This window comes from Rissa tridactyla, unplaced genomic scaffold (assembly GCF_028500815.1).
Source record: "Rissa tridactyla isolate bRisTri1 unplaced genomic scaffold, bRisTri1.patW.cur.20221130 scaffold_37, whole genome shotgun sequence".
NCBI lineage: Eukaryota > Metazoa > Chordata > Aves > Charadriiformes > Laridae > Rissa > Rissa tridactyla.
In genome coordinates, this window is record NW_026529584.1 from 218,990 (window position 1) to 239,155 (window position 20,166).

Here is a 20,166-nt window from a genome sequence, read left to right on the forward strand (position 1 = left end):
TGCATCTTCTCGGCATTCATGCTTCCCTGAAAACACATACAGCTCACCAGAGCCTGAGTCTGCAATTAGTAACTTCATTTGCCCACTTGCCAGTGGGGAACATACCCCTCTCTGAGCATCCCATCTGTACCAGGGAAGCTTGTCTTCTTGTTCCGGAAGTGTACTGACTTTAATTATTATGTTTTTATACTTCTCCTCTATAGCTACATATTGGTTCTGGGAAGGAACAAGTAAACATACACACCGTACCTGTGTTTGCCAGACCCCTGTGGGGCAGGACTTGCTGTGCCAGTGTAGTTTTAACCCTCTGTGATGAATGGTGGGGGCTCCTGTCTGGTTGTAACACGGTAATTCCCCTCGGCTTGCTGCGATTTACAGCCTTTGCGATGAGATCCAGCAGTTCCACTTGCACACGCAGGATGCACCCTGCAACCTGACCCCGTGGGGGATTTTGGAGAGGATTTTGTAGAATGACTGATGAACCCCACTGACGGGATGCTCAGCTCGTGAGCCTTTCAGTAGCCTCGTGCAGTTGTGTGGTGACAGTTGCTTCTGGGGAAGGTTCATGTGGTGAAGGAACACTGGGATGCCAGATAACTGCTGCCTCTTTGGGGTTGTTTTTTTCGTTCCTTGTATTTTTTTCCTTCCAGTTCTATAGCACAGTAGGCTGCTGCTCCCCTCGGGGGTTTCCAGGAAAGCTCTAGTCAGAGACCATCAAAGAACATTATGCTGTTGCTGAAGAGAAAACGGGAAATTTGGGGAAGAGGCACTTGGAGGTGATCAAATTTACCTTTTCAGCCTTGGTTATCTTTGCTTCTGCTGCTGATGCCATCAGGTGTGATTGGGGACACATCAGTGCTTCCTGCTGAAGGCAGAGTTGGAAGCTGTCTTACAGCAAATGATCTACAGGTGTCTCTGAGTATATCATAGGGCTGTAAATGCCACAGAAATTGCTCTGATGGGTGTTGACAGGCAAGACAAAAGTTTATTCAGTTGCAGCAGCATCTTCAGCCATGGAGGTTTGTGTTTCTCTTGCTGACAAAAGCTCCATCCTGTACAAATGACAGCTGGACGGCTTTTTGGAGATGAACCAAACTTTCTTTTCCCAGGTGGTTCCATTTCACAACCTGTTGGGAATTGCTGGACCATCTCTTTTCAGAAGAACAAATGAAGGCTGTCAGTCCTGTTTTTCGTATGCCAGAAGATGCCTTGCAAGAACAAAGGCACAGCGTGAGCTGTCTCACAGAGAGAAAAGGTGTCTGCCCTCTTGCCGTGGTTTGACTGCTAGAAGGTCATCTCCGAAACCATTACCGTATTCTCTTTTTAAATGTGTTTATGTTACTGTAGTAGAGCAAAACTTTGGCCTGGGCTTTGTCACTTTGTAAATTGTGTAGAACAGGCTTGTTCTAATCATCTGAGCGTAACGTGTTGTTTCGTTGTATACGAGGTTTAGAAACCTTTCTAATCTGTATCCAAATGTGGGGCTTTGGATGTTTTTCTGAATATTCAAGTCAAAGCAAGAGTGTGATTGGCTTAATTTTTGTATCCCTGTGATACCAACTGTATTAACCATCATCTGTCTTTATACAAAGGTGCTTTGATGATGGATTAGAGTGTACTTCAAAAGAATCTGAAAAAAGCCCTACCTAAGCTCTGCGTTAATGCCACACACTTGCGTATTCTTCCCATTCATGCTTGACATGGCTTTTACACGCTGAGACACAAGCTGTTTCTTCTGATGGTGTGAAACCAGCGAAAACAAAAATTATGGTTTCAATAAGTGTAGATAAATGTCTTCATTGATTGAAGTCCCTCAGACAAGATTTCCCTGATATTTTGAATAAAGCATACTTGAGTGTGTGTGTATGTAGTGAAACTAGCTAATGTTTAGCACTCCAGAGAAAGTGTCTATAGGAGAGTGGCTTGTTATATAGTGTTGATCCTAAATTTGCTGGGTTAAAATTCTGCTGTCATGGCATTTAAGACAACATCTAATAACATGTTGGCAATTAAGAATAAAACTAGCCATGGAAAACACTTGCTTTCTGAAGGTTGGAGTCCTCTTTGTCTTCAGGAGTCTTAAAATTGCCTCTTACTTTACATCTTGCACGTTGTTTTTTGAGACTGGGTGGTATTCCAGATGAAATATAAGGTAAAAGATAACTGCAAAGGGGAAGGAGTTGCTAATAATCTCTATACATCTACTCCCACCCCCTGCCCTGGGCGGGGACACCTCCCACCAGACCAGGTTGCTCCAAGCCCCGTCCAACCTGGCCTTGAACCCCTCCAGGGATGGGGCAGCCACAGCTTCTCTGGGCAACCTGGGCCAGGAGCTCACCACCCTCACAGCAAAGAATTTCTTCCTAATATCTCATCTAAATCAAGGCTTAAATAAAAAAATTTACAGTAGGCTTTGTGTGCATGGAATGAGAGCACTGGCCAGGTGTTCCCTAGACTTTAAACAGAAACTTTAATTTTTATTTTTTTTTTTTTGTAACTCCAAGTTACCTTTGCAAGTGCTGCTCCTCACAGTGCGTAAGAATTTGCCAGATTTTTTTCCATGTGTAGGAATAAAAAATCCTCTTCTGAGCCTCTGGTATAGAAGGAGAGACTGTGGGAATTAATATGTGGGTAACGCTACATGACAATGTAGACCATGGTAGGTTGAAATCCCATTAATATTACTGGAGGTTTTCTCTGGAGCAGGTCTGGTTAACTTCATTTCCTAAGTCAGCTGTGATTTTTTTAAAGGCCTCTGTATAAGATTTACAGGTTAAAGGAGAGTAAGTATGTCTACGAACAGAAAACTTAAGAATATTCATGCATTTTTTTACATCAGATCTTTAAAGAATACTGAATTTGTAAAGGGTCGTCACACCTTAAGTGAACAAAATCACTTTTTTTTTTTTTTTTTAAATGAACTGAGAAATAGTTGCCCAACGTGTGTGTGTGTCAGCCGCCACAGGCAGGGCGCAGGAACAACTACAAAACCAGGGATGAAATGCGAAGAGTAAATATAATCCTGATGCCTTGCGAACTGGGGGATCTTGGAAGCAGCCCCCAGGCGGAGGCACGCGAGCTGGAACACAGGCACTGTGGTGCTCGGTCCTTGTTAGAGAGTGATGGAATCTGCTGTTCTCCCCTGTATTTCAGGGACAGAAGCAGGCCCAGTTTTCCACTGTGCTTTGATCTTTCCCGCAGCAGGGCAGGAACCTCAGGCAGGTTCGATGAGGTGCCTCAGAGTCCTTCGCAGGCCGATGGTACCCAAGCACAGATGTTCTACTTGGTGAGCACACAAGGCTAAATGATCATCAGTGTGAGGTATGGGGTTTTTCGACACCTCAGCTGCAAGTCACTCGAGCATGTTAACACTCCTCCGCGCCGATCTCCCACTGTTTTCCCACCGTGTGTTAAAACACTTGTGTCATTGTGGTGCAGAACACATTGCTATTGCCTGCCTCTACTATTTTGTTAAATGTATTTCTTGGTATTTCTGAGCTTTCATATGTAGAAACCTTGCAGTAATTAATCTGCTGTTCTCAGTCTTCGGTTGTGTTTGAGAAGCGGAGAAGGTCTACTGCCAGCTTCAGGAGCCTGACTGCAGCTGGGAGTGTCGGTGTGGGACTCGGCAGGGGACCAGCACTGCTGTCTCCCATCCCGTGCTCCGCGGTGACACTGAAGTTCCCGATGCTGGAATTTTTAAAGCCGGGTCTGTCTGACCCGAGAGTCGGTTCCTCCGTGGGGGCTGGGAGGGAGCAGCACTGCTCAGGGCTCTGCTGAGGAGCTGCTACCCGTTGTCATCTCTGTAGGGCTTGTGTGGCGAAGCCAAGGAGGTGTCAACCCACCGCTGCCCACAAGGTGCTGTGTCCTGGTAAAGGCTGGCGGCAGCTTGGGGTGGCTTTTAATGCAGGGCTGCTAAGTTCAAGAGCCAAAACGTCTGGTTGAAATGTTTTGTTTCTTAATTGAAAGAGTTTTAGTGGTGGTAATACGTGCTAATACACGGAGCAGCGCACTCTAAAGCGTGGGTAGAAGCACATTGTGGTGGGCTGACCTTTGCTGGCTGCCAGCTGCCCTCAACATCGAGAGGTCAGACAGAGCACTGGCAGTTACCGACGTGGGCAAAACAGACTCCATGGGTGGGGAAGGCAGGGGGAACTAATTTAATTTATTGCTAATTAATTGTAGCAGTAGGATAGTGAGAAATAAGAGCAAGTCTTAAAACACCTTCCCCTCTTCTTCCCCTTCCCTTCTTCCCAGGCTCAACTTCACTCCCCATTTCTCCACCTCCTCCTCAATGGGGAATGGGGGTTGCGGTCAGTGCGTCACACGTTCTTTCTGCTGCTCCTTCCTCCTCACACTCTTTCCCTGCTCCAGCGAGGGGTCCCTCCCATGGGAGACCGTCCTCCATGACCTTCTCCAGTGTGAGACCTTCCCATGGGCTGCAGGTCTTCATGACCTGCTCCAGCGTGGGTCTTTTCCATGGGGTGCAGTCCTTCAGGAACAGACTGCTCCAGCGTGGCTCCCCCCATGGGGTCACAAGTCCTGCCATCAAACCTGCTCCATGGTGGACTCCTCCCTCTCCATGGGTCCACCAGTCCTGCCAGGAGCCTGCTCCAGCGTGGGCTTCCCATGGGGTCACAGCCCTCTTGGAGCGCATCTACCTGCTCTGGCGTGGGATCCTCCATGGGCTGCAGGTGGATATCTGCTCCACCACGGACCTCCATGGCCTGCAGGTGGATTTCTGCTCTCCACCACAACCTCCATGGGCTGCAGGGTGACAACCTGCCTCTCCGTGGTCTTCGCCATGGGCTGCAGGGGAACCTCTGCTCTGTGACCTCCTCCTTCTCATTCTTCACGGACCTTGGTGCCTTTTTAGTTGTTTCTCTCACACATTCTCACTCCTCCCAGCTCCTGGGCAGCAGTTTTTACCCCTTCTTAAATACATTACCATGGAGGTGCCACCAGCTCGCTGATGGGCTCAGCCTTGGCCAGCAGCGGGTCCCCCTTGGAGCTGGCTGGAACTGTCTCTGTAGGACACGGGAGAGGCTTCTGGTGTCTTCTCACAGAAGCCACCCCTGCGCCCCCCACCCCCTACCTGCCACCAAAACCTTGCCATGTAAACCAAATGCACAGATTTATTTCAGACAACGTCTAGATCTTAACAAGCACCGTGGGTTTTACTGGGAGCTTCTGGTATCTACACTCACAAGGAGGGAGAGGGAGACAGTGTGTGACGTCCTGGCTAAAATAGTCCCTGCCTGCCGTGTCAGGTGAAGAAAAAAATGTGGCACAAGCCACGTGTAAATGCTCCACTGGTGTTCTGAAGAGCAGCAGCGTTGCCTTCTCTTTCTGGGTCTTTTTTCCCCTCTTTTTTCATCCTCCTGCCCTCTCCGCTGGGGCCGGGCTTCTAGAGTCCTGCTGTAAGCGGTGCTTGGGCTGAGCAGCGGCATCTCTACATCTCTTTTTTCCTTCCACCCCCTCAAAAAGAATGGAGGCGTCCTTCACTTGTCTTTAAATAAAACCTTATTATTTTCTTTGCCTAAACCTTTTTGATTGCACTACCTCAGTTCCCTGCTGGGGTCAATAAACTGGTTTGATTTGCAACACGATGTTTGCATTAACCGCCTGGATACAAGCTGGTTTTCAAAGCAGACTTATTTTCTATTTAATTTCGTACTGGGGCTACTTCAGGGAGCTTTTACAGAATGGTGGTGAAGTTTATTGCTTGGTTATCTCTACTCCTAGTACGAAAAATGAACTTTTCTGAGGCGTATTTTTACGTATTGCTTTCTGAATAAAAAAGCACTTATTTTTCCCCCCCCAGTTAGTGATCTACAATTTAATGTGTCTCTTCTGAAAGATTGATTCCCCCAGCCCCTCAGAACCGTATTTTGGGGACAGGCGTTGTTGTGTAGGCAATGCTGGCACTGCACGTGGAACTCCCCACATTCTGCTGCCCATGTCCCAGAGAGCAGGAGTACAGGGAAAATGCCGCTCTCCCCCAGGGGATCCGATTGCAGGAGCCATACCCCTCTTATTTGGGTAAAACTGGCAGTTCTTGCAGTAAATAGTCCAGCTTAGCATCCATTAATTTATTAAGCATCTTATTTTTTACCATGATGCAGTGAGATACTGAAATATAATCAAAACGCGCGTACCACTGAGGATGCCTGCCAACCAAAGATGCATCTGTAAGGGAAGATGCTGTTTTACGCGTAGATGTTTTGGCGTTGCAATCTCCTGTTACGTATTTTGTATTCATAAAATATTCATACAGCTAGAATTCAGATTTTTTTTTCTTTTTTTTTTCCCAAATTGTCCAACACTGTATCAGATTTGTGAATGTCTTGGTTTCTGCGGTGACTGAAGAGCCCAAGTCATATGCATGCACAACTTTTCTCGTCAGGGTCTCTTTTGATGCCCGTGACGCATCATACCACACGTATCATGATGTAACACTCACAGGTTTTTTGACCCAAGTTCTGTGCGTTTTTGTGTTGGCATCTTCAGAGGTGCCGAGCACGGGGGTCTTTAGAGGAGCACTCTATCAGACACAATTGGACAGGATTCAAAGTTGGTCTTTTCACGGTCTGACTTGGCATTTTCAGTTCAGTCTTTTGTGATCTTTAAGGTACTTATCGTTAGTTCTCTAACCAGTTAAACTTTAAAAAACATTTATTCCCGATAAGACTACAAATTGTCTCTCCACTTGCTACTGAATTTAATGAATTTGTTGCAAAATTTATGTAGCATGAAGCTTCTCATTTCCTACAGCCATTTGTGATCCTGTTTTCTTTGCGACTGCTCCAGGAACTGGAGATCGGAGCGGCTGCGACACTGAGAGCCGCAGGGCCGGCTTCTCAAGCCTTTACACAGCTCAACAACGAAACAAAACCACAGCAGCTGTCTCCTTCGATTTCATTAGTGTGTGCGTGTGTATGTACGCTCATGTGTGTGCGTCTGTGTGCTCGTTCACACCTGCTGCATTGCGTGGGACATCCTTGGGTCACCCTTCCATGGATCTGTGTTAGAGACGGCACATCCAGATCATCGCATTTGGAAGAACGGTGCTTGGTCACGGCATTTTTTTTTTCCTGTGTGGCACGAACAGAAAAACCGTCTTCAGGATAAAATTACCATACCGAATTTAAAATACTTCAAGGAAAGCACAGAAGGACTGTTCTTCCTTCTGCTGGCCTCTCCCTGCCTCCAGCAGCTGGAGGTTTTGGGGCTTGTGGCCTGAAGGCGGGTGTGTGTCATGGTGCTGAGGGGCCGGTGAACCTCTTGGATGCCAGTTTGGTTTACCCTCCTTGATCCCATTCGCACACTGACCACCGCCCAGGGTGGTGCAGAGGAGCAGCAGGGTTGTGTGAAGGAGGACTCGAGGGCACATGGCGGCACCAAGCCTTGTGGGACTTTGCTCATCGCCATTCCTCCTAGATGGTGGTTTCACCTCTCCAGAAGTGCCCCCAGTTGCTGCTGGCCTTGCTGGGAAGGGTCCCACTGAACCCGTGTCTTCACAGAATCACAGAATTATCGCAGAGTCATACAATCCCAGGTTGGAAGGCACTTCAAGGATCATCTGGTCCAACCTTTCTTGGCAAAAGCACGGTCTAGACAAGATGGTCCATCTGAATCTTAGAGGCATCCAATGATGGGGAATCCCCCGCTTCCCTGGGGAGATTATTCCAGTGAATGATTGTTCTCACAGTGAAAAATTTTCCTCTTGCGTCCAGTTGGAATCTCCCCAGGAGTAACTTGTACCCGTTACCCCTTGTCTTTTCCACGTGACTCCTTGTAAAAAGGGAGCCTCCATCTTCTCTGTGGCGATCCTTTAAATACTGGAACATGGTGGTAAGGTCTCCCCTGAGCCTCCTTTTCTCAAAGCTGAACAAACCCGGTTCTCTCAGCCTTTCTTCACATGCCAGGCTTCCCAGTCCTTGGATTATCTTGGTGGCCCTTCTCTGGACCCTCTCCAGCCTGTCCACATCCGTTTTGTATAGCGGGGACCAAAACTGAACACAGTGTTCCAGGTGAGGTCTGACAAGTGATGAGTAGAGTGGGACCAGGACCCCCGAGTCCCTGTCCACAGAGCTTCTCGCCAGCCAGGTAGATCCCAGCCTGTGCTGCACTCCTGGATTATGTTTTCCCTGGTGCAAGACCTTACACTTGTCCGTGTTGAACTTCATAAGGTTCTTGTTAACCCACTCTTCTCGGCCAATCCAGGGCTTCCTGCTGGGTGGCTCTCCCTTCCCAAGTGGCCACTTCCCCACTCTGGTATCATCAGCAAACTTCATCAGGGTACACCTGATCCCATCTTCCAGCTCACTTATGAAGATATTAAACAGCGTTGGCCCCAGTATCGATCCCTGGGGGACCTCACTTGTGACAGATTGCCAGTTCGAGAAGGAACTATTGACCACCACCGTAACGCATCAGTTTCTCTGGGAGGAGGCTGCAGGGAACCGTGTTGAAAGCCTTGGAGAAATCCAGGCAGACAATGTCCACCGCTCACGCCACATCAACCGAGCAGGTCACTTTGTTGTGGAAGGTGATCGGGTTTGTCAAGCACGATTTGCCCTTGGTGAATCTGTGGTGGCTTTTCCCAATCACGTGCTTCATTTGACTTGTGGTCACCCCCAGGAGCATTCATTCCATAACTTTCTGAGGGACTGAAGTAAGACTGATGGTCTATAACTTCCTGGATCCTCCTTTAAGCCCTTCCTGTAGAAGACATTAGCCTTCATCCAGTCTTCTGGGATGTCCCCCAGTCTCCACAACTTCTCAAGGATTATGGAGAGCGGCCTCACAGCGACATCAGCCAGCTCTCTTCATACCCTTGGATGGATGTTGTCAGGGCCCATCCATTGGCAGGGGTCAAGCTCCTGTAACAGTTCACCCACCAACTCTTCCTTCACTGGCAGTGGGTTTGGGTTTGCATCAACCCGAATTGTTGTTCCCAAGGCCCAAGTTCACACCAAGGTGAAAGTGCTGAGAACCTCTGCCTTTCCAGTGTTGGTGACTAATTCACCTCTGCTGTTTAACAGCGGGACAATATTTTCCTTCCATTTCAGCTTGTTGTTCGTGTACCCGAAGAACCCTTTCTTGTAGTTTTTGACATCTCTGGCCACTTTCAATTTGAGCTGAGCTTTTTGCTTTTCTAACTGCATCTCTGCACGCCCTGGCAACGCCCTTGTAGTTCTCAATGGGCATTTGTCCACTTTTGCATCTCTGGAACGCTTCTCTTTTGGTTTTGAGCAGACTCAGAAGCTCACAGTTAAGCCAAGGGGGTGTCTTGCTCCTCCTACTTCCCTTACCTTTAAAGGGGACATTCTTGTGCTTGCAGGAGTGTGTTCTTGCTCTTGATGGGAGCGTCTTCACTGTGAAGGTCTTCAGGAGCTATTTCATGGCTGTTGGCATAGGGCTCGTTAGCCCTGAGCCAAGCCCCAGGAGCTCTGAAACCTCTTGGGAGATGGCTGGGCAGGGCTGGTGGCTGCAGCAAGAGCCTGCATGGGGGGGTGTCCCATGTGGCTCGGGGGCAATGGGGTAGCCGGGATTCCTGGGTCTCCTGGCTCTGTGCCTGGCTGTGGGTCCTGGTGGGGGGTTTGTTTTGGAGCCATCTGGAACCGGCTCCACCTGATGTGTGGGCAGCCCCTGGTCTCTTCTGTCTGGGGCCACCCCTGCAGCGCCCCCCATCCAGACCTCCCCAGGTGAACCCCATACAACACGTCTAAGCCTCACTGCTGGATGGACATTGAGGCTGTGAAGCTGTGGCAGCCTTGCCTGTCCCAGGCTGCCATATTCGTATTGTCCTGGCCTCTTGAAGGACTCACAATGTCTCTTCAGAGCTCTGCCTCAGAGTGCCCTTTATGGTCTGCTGATTCTTTACCTATTTGAATAGTTATTGCATCTATTTAGATAGACGGGCATATGCAATCATGGGCACCGAGGAGACTGACCGATAGTCCAGCTTACACCTAGGTGCTGTAGACAACCCTGGTGACGCACATGCCGACCCCAAGCGCGATGCAGCCATGCCCACCTGCATCTCTTGCAGGTCAGGGCTGGCTGCCTGGAGGACGCCACACGTCGTCTTGTGGCAGGTGATACCAGGCTGAATGGCACTGGTGATTTGCCAGAGGGGCGGGATGCCGTTCAGAGGGACCTGGACACGCTCAAGAAGTCAGTGTGAACCTCACGAGGCTCAACCAGGCCAAGTGCAGGGTCCTGTCCTGCACCCGGGTCAGGGCAAGCTACAGTCTCAGCACAGGCTGGGGAGGGAGAGATGGAGAGCAGCCCTGAGGAGAAGGGCTTGGGGGTGCTGGGGGGTGAAAAGCTGGCCATGTGCTGGCACCGTGCGCTGGTATCTTGGGAAGCCCCCCGCATCCTGGGCTGCATCCAGAGCAGCGTGGGCAGCAGGGCGAGGGGGGGGATTCTGCCCTTCTGCTCCGCTCGGGGGAGACCCCACTGCAGGACACCAGCATCAGAAGGACATGGAGCTGTTGGAGCGGGGCCAGATGAGGCCCTGGAGATGCTGGGAGGGCTGGAGCCCCTCTGCTGCGAGGACAGGCTGAGAGAGCTGGGGGGGTTCAGTCTGGTGAAGAGAAGGCTCTGGGGAGACCTTCCAGCCTCTTCCTGTCCCTAAAGGGGCTCCAGGAAAGCTGGGGAGGGACTCTGGATCAGAGAGGGGAGCCATGGGACGAGGGGGAAGGGTTTTAAACTGAAAGAGGGGAGATTTAGATGAGATCTCAGGCAGAAATTCTTTGCTGTGAGGGCGGTGAGCCCCTGGCCCAGGTTGCCCAGAGAAGCTGTGGCCGCCCCATCCCTGGAGGGGTTCAAGGCCAGGTTGGACGGGGCTTGGAGCAGCCTGGTCTGGTGGGAGGTGTACCTGGGAGGAGAGAGGCTGGAAGTTACACCTGGAAGTTCCGGGGGGGTGTCAGCTGGTGTGATAAAACCTCTGCACACCCTCAATGGAGAACGGCAGGTGGAGGACCCTTCCCTTCCCCAAAAACTACCCCACGGCATCTTTGTGTCCCACCACAGGACTCATGGGCCCACGCATCTTCACAAGCCCAGAGGAGGGCAGAGGCAAGGGCACAGCAGCAGGAACCCAAAGGAAGGTGCAGCCCACCCAGGCTCCTGTCCTGGGAAGGGCCTCAGCCCCACGGTGCAGGTAGAAACCTGTCATGGTGAGTTAGGGCCAGCACACCCATGGGACACCTCGAGGGATGCTGGGGATAAACGTCTTGGCATCACGCAAGATGTTTCGCAGAGGATCCAAAGGAAGAATCCAGAGGATTTGGGGAAGAACAAGTAGTGGAAAAATGGACCAAAAGGGCCCACCACGCCTGCTGGTTGGTCACGCCGTGCCCTAGGTGTCACCAGCGCTGTCCGTCCCACCTGCTTGTTGAACCCCTTCCTAACAAGCGCAGCACCCGCAGCCAGCCCATGGGGTCGTGGGGGCTCCGTGGGGCGGCGACTGGGGAGAGCAGAGCAAGGACTGGGGAGAGCGGAGCAAGGGAAACCACGTGGGAGAGGAGCCAGAGGCTCACGTGGGCTCCCGGATCCGGCCTGACGCCTCTGTGGCAGCCCCCACACCCGTCATGGGCAAGTGTCCATCTTTGGACACTTGTCCCAGTTGCCATGATTGATCAAAGATTATCGAGTGTCCTCTTAATGACATCAGCCAGCTCCTTCAGCACTTGTAGTTACATCCCATTAGGGCTCATGGACCTATACATTTGTTTAGGTGTAGATGTACCAAGGGTACATCTTCTTTGCTCCAGACTCTCCCCCTGGTCTCTGGAGCCTGGGATCCCCAGTGTGACTTGTACTGAAGCCAAGGATATACCATGACACAAGAGTCCCTGCACCGTCACTTGCTTTCCAGGGCCCTACACGACCAACTCTATACCCAGCACCACTCTGCAACATGCCAAAAACACGTGAAGGACATGGGTCACATGCCAAGGACGCACCAGTCCCCACACCGTCAGCTGCTCCCTGGGGCTCAGCACCGCCCGTGCTGGGCCCAGCATCAGCCGGCCACAGACATGCCAAAGACACTGGTCACACGCCAAGGACACACCATGGCACAGGGGTCACAGCAACATCACCTGCACCTGGGTGCCCAGCACCCTCCTCGGTGTCCCCTCCATCCCCACGTCCTCCTCCCACGCCCCCCGTACATCCACTACATCCTCCATGCCCTGCCAACATCCCTCCTCCCCCGCACCCAGAACCACAGGTGCTCACTGTGCCCGCCGCTCCCGGTAGTCGTAGACCTGCATGGCAGCATTGTGGGGCACCTGGTAGGTGATGGTGCGGGTGCAGTCACGTTGGGGGACCCCAGCATCCGGGCTGGAGGAAGACTGGACCCCAATGTCCGTGCCGCGGATGTCTCCATGGGCTGCGGCCAGCAGCGCCTCCACCCCAGGGGGCAGCTCCTTCTCCCACAGCTCCTCGGACTCCGTCAGCATGTAGGTCTGGCCCATCACCACCCGCACCCGCAGCCAGAGCCACCTCAGGGTGCTGCCAGGCTCTGACAGCCGCTGCAGGGCTTGGGGGCACTGGAAGGGGATGTCTGGGTGGCTTGGGGGGCAACAGGAGCACTTGGATGGGGTTCAGGAGTACCGGGAAGGGGTGTGGGGGATACTGGGAGGGGTTATGGAGGGTGTGCGGAGGCACTGGGAGAGGGTGTAAGGGATACCAGGAGCACTGGGATGTGGTGGGGGGGTACTGGGGGCACATTGGGATGGGGTTTGGAGGCACTGGGAGCAGGTATATGGGGTACTGGGAAGACTGGGATGAAGTGGGGGGGTGCATCTGGGGGCACTGAGAAGGAGGCTGGGAGACTGGGACTGTGTTTGGGGGCACTGGGATGGCATACATGGAATACTGGGAGTGGTGGGAGGCAGCGAGTGGATATCGGGATGGGGTATACAGTTACTGAGAGCACTGGGAGTGGTCTGGGAGCACTGGGACGGGGTATGGGGAGCACTGGCAGGGATGTGGAATACTGGCATGGGAACTGGGGGCATGGGGAAGGGTATGGGGGGCTAAGGGGGGTTGCATGGTTATGGTGGGCTGTAGGGGTTATGGGGACTTATGGGGCACCATGGGGAGCTATGTGGCTTACGGGAAGCTACAAGGGGCTACAGTGGGATTCGGCAGCTCTAGGGGTTAGGGGGGAGCTCCCGGGGTCTATGGGGGGCTGTGGAGGAGCTGTAGGGGGGCTATGGAGGATGATGGGGGTCTACGAGGTGCTATAGGGGGTCTATAGAGAGCGTCTGGGGAGCTCTAGGGAACCGCAGGGGAGCTGCAGGGAGCAGGAACAGCGCTACAGGGAGCCGCCAAGGTGTCTGTAAAGGAGCTACAGGAAGCCACAAAGGCCAGGGGGGGCTATCGGGGGCTACGAGGAGCTGCAGGGGACCTACAGGGAGCCAGAGCGGGCACCTTGCCAGTGCGGATGTCGCGCACGTAGATGCCCTTGTTGTCAGCAAGGGCCACGGCCCGGCGGCGCTCCAGCACGGTCACCTCAGCCGGTGGCACGTACTCGAGGGGCCCCCAGGCCAGCCAGCAGTCACCTGCCTGCCGTGTCACCTCCTTCCCCTCCTAAGAACGCAGGGATAGCATCAGTGACCAGCCTGGGGATGCAGAGACCCCGCCACCCCCTGGATGGGGACACGGGGACATAGACATTCCCCCATGGCCCTCTGCCACCGGCTGGCCTGAAGACATGGTGACAGGGACACCCTCCCTGTGTGGGAGGGACTCCCCCCGTGGCCCTCTGCTACCCACCTGGCTTGGGGACACAGGGATGAGGACAGGAGTCCCCACAGGTGTCCTCTGGGGCCTCCATAATCCTCCAGGAGTCCTTCATGTACCCTAACTGTCCCCAGGTGCCCTAACTGTCCCCAATGACCCCAAATCACTCCTGGGTCCCATCCCCCTCCCGTCATCCCCATTGTCCCCCAACCACTTCTGGTTGCCCCAGTCATCCCAGGCTCACTGGGCCTCCCCCCCTAGTTTCTCCCAGGGGATCCTGAAACCCCAGGTGTCCCCTGGGCCACCTCATTGGTGTCCTTGATGGTCTGCAGCGCTTGGAGCAGCAGCCCCTCGTCCTCAGAGAGCACGTAGACATCCTGGATGCCAGCCTGGAGCCGTTCGCCCGGCTGCAGAAAGAAGGACTTCTCCCCCTGGGGACACCGGGACATGTCACAGGCAGGACAGAGATGTGGCAAACCTGTGGGGACATGGGGACACAGTGGAACATGAAGTAAGAGCACAGGCACACGGTGGCACAGGGGAGAAGGACATCAGGTCATGGCAGGACACAGGGCAGGGACATGAGAGCATTACAGTCCCTCAGGGATGTCTTAGGGTCCCTGTGGGCCACCTTCAAGACCTTTGGGGGTATGTCAGGGCCAGCTTCTTCTGGTTCCCGGTGTCCACCCATGGGTTCCTATGGAAGCTTAGGGTCCCTCAGCAAGACATCAGGGCTCACATAGGTGTTTTAGGGTACCTTAAGACCACCTTTGCGACCTTTGGGGATGCATTTGGGTACGTCAGGGCCACCTGTGGTCACTGGGGCCCTCAACGGTACGTTAGGATCCCTCAGGGATGCCCTAAGAACTTTTAGGGACACCTCAGGGGTACATTGGAGTCCCTTGGAGCCACCTTTGAGACTTTTGAGGACACCTAGGCATAGAGAAGGTTCCATCAGAGCCACCAGGTGTCCCTTAGAGCCACTCTCAGGTCCTGGGAGCCACATTTGGGTACCTCGGGGCACCTTAGGGTTCCCCGGTGACACAGTAGTGGTACATCGTATATCTTAAGCCCCTCGGGACGACCTTTGATACCTATGGGACCCTACATTAGGTCCCTTGGGACCAGCTGCAGGTCCCCAGGGGCCACCCTTGTGTGCCCACCTTGACAACAAGCTGCTGGCCCAGCTGGGGCTGCCCATTGGGCCCCACAGGGTTGAGCACCACGCAGTACTGCCGGGGCCCAGCGTTGTCACCGCCACCTCTGCCACCACCTCCTCGAACACCTCTGGGATGTAGGCCTTGCTCTCCGCCTGGGTCACCAGCCACTCCTCCCCCGTGCGCCGCACCCGACCTTCTTCATCCTCAAAGGTCCGCGTTGCCCGCAGGTGCAGGGCTTTCTGCAGGGAGGGAACACAGGGGGAGATGGTGGGTGATGGGACACCCAAAGGTGGCCCCAACTGGCCTCGTCACCCAGAGGTGCAGGGAGACGGGGTGATGGGACCCCCAAACCTAATCCTGAGGGACCTCATCGCCTGTGCATGCAGGGGGACAGGGATGGGGTGGGTGGAGAGAGCACAACCCCCTGGAGGGTCCTTGTCACCCATGAGCGCAGCAGAACTCATATGCCCATCCTGGGCATTCTTATCCCCCGGCGGGTGGAGGGGGCACAGGACCCCCAAACCTATCCCAGGGGGTCTTCATCACCCATGGGTGCAGCAGCAAAGGGGTCATGGCGGGCTGCCGGGAGGCTGGAGGCTTTTCATCATCCACTGAGGCAGGAGGAACAGGGACACCATGGGTGAAGGGGATGGGACCTCCTGGAGAATCCTCATCACTCATGGGCACAGGGGCCGCAGGAACACAGTGGCTTGGAGGGATCCCCAGGTCCCACTGGAGGGTCCTTGTCACCCATGGGTGCAAGGGGTCAGGGTCATGGTGGATCAGGGGGTGATGGGACCCTTCACCCATCCTGGAGGGCTCCTGTCACCCATGGGTGCACAGGACCCCCAAACCCAGCCCAGAGGGGCCTCATCACCCGTGGGCACCAAGGAGGCGAGGGTTAGGATGCCCGGTACCTTGTCGGGTGAGGATGTAGGCGTCCACAACATCCACTACCTCCTCGTAGACACCGGGCAGGTAGGCACCCACCTGCTTCACCAGCCACTCCTCACCTGGGAGCAGGGTGATGGGTGCTGGGGGAGCTGAGGACACTGGGGGGCTTGGGGAGGCAGGGGACCAGGAATCCCAGGGGTGCTGGGGTGGGATGTGGGTCATGAGGGTGCTGGGGAACAGGCAGCACGGGGTGCCACGGAGGTCCTAGGGGTGCTGAGGGTCCTATGGATCTCAAGTGTCCTTAGGGGCGCTGGGGGCAAGGGGTCCTACAGGTGGGATGGCAGCCCTGAGGGTGCTGGGGGGTCCAAAGGGTGGGATGGGAGGATGCTAAGGGTGCTGGGACCTGGAGGTTCTGGCGGTTCTGAGAGTCCTGTGGGTGCTGGGGGATAAGATGGGGTCCCAGGGGCACTGCAGGGCCGGATGGCATTTGTGGGGGATGAGATGGGTGAGCTGGGGATCCCAGGGATGTGGGGGGGGGTCCCATAGGGATCCTGGGGGTGCTGTGGGGTGGGATGGAGGCTTATGGGGGGGTGGGATGGGGGCACTAGGAATCCCAGGGATGCTGTGGGGTGGGAGCAGGTTTATGGGGGGTGGGTTGGGAATGTTGGGGATCCCAGGAGCACTGAGGGATGGGACAGGGCTCCTGGGAATGCTGTGGGGTAGGAAGGGGGTGCTGGGGGTCCCAGGAGATGGGATGGGGGTGCTGGAAGCCCCAGGGGTGCTGCTAGATGATGTCGAGCTCCCGTGGGTGCTGGAGGGTGACAGAGGGGTACGAGAGGTGTTGGAGGGTGAGAAAAGGGTCCCAGGGGTATGGGGTGGGGGTGTCCCAGGGTACGCCAGGGGTGCCTTCAGGCAACAGAGGGGTGCCATGGGTGCCCAGGGGTAGCACCAATGGTACAGGGTGATATCATGCCAGCTGACACCAAGGCCACTGAGCAAGGGCTGAACCCAGGAGGCCACCGGGCTGTCACCAGGTGCTACCTGTGATGTGGCGGGTGCCGTTGCGGTCGAGGCACTCCTTGCGTGCTCGCAGGCGGATGGCCTGGTTGTGCCCAATGACAGTGGCCTGCAGAGTCTCGGCCACCTCTACCTCCTTGCAGGAGATGTAGGTGTCTGTGGGAAGGTGGCACCATCAGCCCATGGGTCCCCCAGGTGTCCCCAAAAGGGAATATCCCCCCTGTGCTCACTGTGACCCTCGAAGAGCCACTCGTCTCCTGCCAAGAACTTCTTCCCGTCCTCGTCCGTGAAGTCAAGCAGGGCCCGCAGGCGCAGGGCAGTGTCAGCCAGCACCATCTGCAGTGGGGTGATGTCCTGGGGACACACAGACACGGGGTTGAGGGAGAATCCCCTGGGGACACAGGTGTCACAGCAGAGGTATGGCAGACATGGGGACAAAGGTGCATGGGGCACTTTGGAAGATGCCCTGGGGACACTCTGAGGACACAGGCGGCACGGTAGGAGACATGGGGGCCACAGGGGAGTCACAGCAGGGGACGTGGGGATGCATCTGGGGGGTCACCATGGGGGATGTGGGGACATGGGGGTCATGACAGGGTTGCGAGGGTAAGGGGGCACAGGGGTGACAGTGGGGGACACGGGGGGTGAAACCCTGGGGACTGGGAGACAGGTTTTTCGCTGCAGGGGATGTGGGGGACAGCCTGGGGATGGAGAAACAGAGAACACTCCAGGGACAACCTGGGGAGAGGTACATGGGTTCACAGCAGGGAGAGGGATGAGATGCTGGGGGCTATAGGGGGCCATGGGGGGAGGTTACAGGAGCAATGGGGGGGCAATGAGGAAACTATAGGAGCTATGGGGAGGGCATCAGGAGGTATATGGGCTATAGGAGCTCTGAAAGACAACAGACAGATCAGAGGAGCTACACGGGCTATGGGGGGCCATGGAAGGCTACGGCGGTGAGTTACAGCAAGGTTATGGAGCCTATAGGGGACCATGGAGGGGCTACAGAAGCTGTGGGGAGCCCTGGGGCTGCTATAGGGGCTACAGGTACCTGTTTGATCTCCTCGCCAGAGTATAGGGGGAAGGGCTCCTGGGCCAGGTGGATATCGAGGTCGGCGTGCCACAGACAGGCCTGTCCCGCTCCATTGATCACCACGGCCCCAGTGGGGCCCCGCACCATGGGGTTGAGCACCACGCAGTAGTGCCAGGGGAGCACCATCACCATGCGCCTGGGCACGAACACCACCCTGCTGGCAGCCCCCCGTTGGTCCCCTCAGCCCTATAGAGCCCCCAGGGCCCTACAGAGTCCACCAGCCCCTCGATCCCCCAAAGCCCTATAAAGCTCTATAGAGCCCAAGTCCCCAAGTCCTATAGAGCCCCAGAGCCCCCCTATGGCCCTCTACAGCATGATGGATTCCCCATGACCCTATAGAGCCTATAGGGTTGGGGCTATGGCCCTATGGCTATGGCCCTACGGAGCCCCCAAACACTGCCCACAGCCCTATACAACCCCAATGCTCCCCAGGGACCATAGAGTCCCCATAGTCCTAAAGAGCCCCCCAGCATCCCCCACAGCCCTAAAGGGCGCCAACAGTCCTACGGATCCCCTCAAGCCCCTCATGACCCTACAGAGCCCCCCAAACATCCCCCACAGCCCTACAGAGACCCCACACACCTATAAGTCTAGACTGCCCCACAGCCATGGAAATCCACCCCCTGCCCCGTAGCACCCACATCTTGTAGTCCTACCAGACACAGGGGTAGGACCCATCATCCCACAGATCCCCACCTGGCCCATAGCATCCACTCTTTGTGATCCTGCCAGAGGTGGGAACCGGACCCCCCCAACTCATAGGTGCCCCCCTGCCCCATAGCACCCACCTCTCGTGATCCTGCCTGATGTAGGTGTGGGGCCCAGCCTCCACACAGGTGACATTGCTGTCGAGGTCCAGCACATGGACATAGTGGTAGAGGGGTATGCGGATCACAGGGTCCTCCATGGGGCAGCAGACTTCACTGTGGGGCAGGAAACCTTCCCGGGGTGTAGATGAGTTTGCTGTGGGACAAAACAGCTTGTTGTGGCTCACAGACTTTGCCACAGGGTGGAAAAGTGTGCCGTGGGGCTGACGGAAGTTGCCGTGGGGTGGATGAGCTCATCAGGCGGGGGAGGACAAAGGACAGAAGACATCACCATGGGGCTTATGGTGGGATGGGAGACCTCGCCACAGGGTGGAAAAGCTTTCTGTGGGGCCGACCAGGTCGCTGTGGGGCAGAAGACCTTGCTGTGGGGCTCACGGTGGGGTGGAAGACCTCGCCACAAGATGGAGAAGCTTGCCGTGGGGCAGATGAGGCTGCTGCAGGGCAGATGGGGACGCTCGGGCAGGGCAGGAGACCTCACCATAGGGCTCACGGTAGGGCAGGAGGCTTTGGCACGGGGTGGGAAAAGCTTGCCATGCGGATGAGACTTCGCCATGCGGCAGAGGAGCCCCCCCGCAGGGTGGGATGCCCAGGGTCCCTGCCGTGGGGTGGGGAAGCTTGCTGTGGGGCAGGCAAGCTCGCCATGAGGCTGGGGGGAAATGGAGGCGGGGCGGGGGGGAAGGAGACCTCGCCGCGGGGCAGGACACCTCCCCGCCGGCGAGGAGAGCACGGAAAAGCCTTCGCCCGCGCCCAGCCCCGCCCGGCCCATCGGGGCTCGCCCCACAGGCCCGGATTCACAGCCCACACGGCGTCCCCGGGCAAGATCTACCCTCCCCGGGAGGATCTACCCCACCCAGGACACAACCTTTCCCCCCCCACCCCCCAGGGCTGTATTTGCCCCCGCCCGGGCTGCATTCACCCCTCCCGGGGGCACGGTTCGCCCCTGCTCGGCGCCGGGATTTTCCCAGCGGGGCCGGGCGAAGCGGGCGCGGCCACAGGGTGCGGCGGGGGCGGGCGGGGACAGAGGGGTCAGCGCCGCTCCCGGCCCCGGCCCCGGCCCCGACCTCGGTGCCGGTCCCAGTCCCGGCTCCAGCGGGGACCCGCCGGGCGCAGGCCCGAATCCACCGACCCGGGCCCGGCCCCGTTGCACGGCAACCGGCGCCTCCAGCTTGCCCGCCCGCAGTAGGCGTGCGCCGGTTCCCTCCCGCCCCCGCGGGGGAGAGGCCCGGGGAGGAGGGTCTGAGGGCACCGGGAGGAGTGTTGGGGGGGACAGGCCCGGGGAGGGGGGTTTGAGGGGACGGGAGGAGGGTTGGGGGGGGACAGGCCTGGGGAGGGGGGTCTGAGGGAATGGGGGGATGAAGGGGGTGAGCTCTGGGGGGACAGGCCTTGGGAAAAAGGGGACACAAGT

At 55.8% G+C, this 20,166-nt stretch overlaps 2 protein-coding genes across 2 annotated transcripts; both read right to left on the reverse strand.

Moving 5' to 3' along the window:
- Positions 1–12,160: 12,160 nt before the first annotated feature.
- LOC128903490 (major vault protein-like) lies at positions 12,161–12,494 on the reverse strand. The gene has a single exon (XM_054187503.1). The coding sequence runs from the start codon at positions 12,492–12,494 to the stop codon at positions 12,252–12,254; it is 243 nt and encodes an 80-aa protein (XP_054043478.1). The 3' UTR covers positions 12,161–12,251.
- Positions 12,495–12,511: 17 nt separating this feature from the next.
- LOC128903491 (major vault protein-like) lies at positions 12,512–18,905 on the reverse strand. The gene is given in 10 exon segments (XM_054187505.1): positions 12,512–12,591; positions 13,437–13,614; positions 14,073–14,198; positions 14,931–15,013; positions 15,016–15,162; positions 15,845–15,940; positions 16,863–16,994; positions 17,069–17,192; positions 17,893–18,088; positions 18,723–18,905. Coding segments are annotated over 10 exon segments (1,269 nt in total). The 5' UTR covers positions 18,842–18,905; the 3' UTR covers positions 12,512–12,523.
- Positions 18,906–20,166: the final 1,261 nt, after the last annotated feature.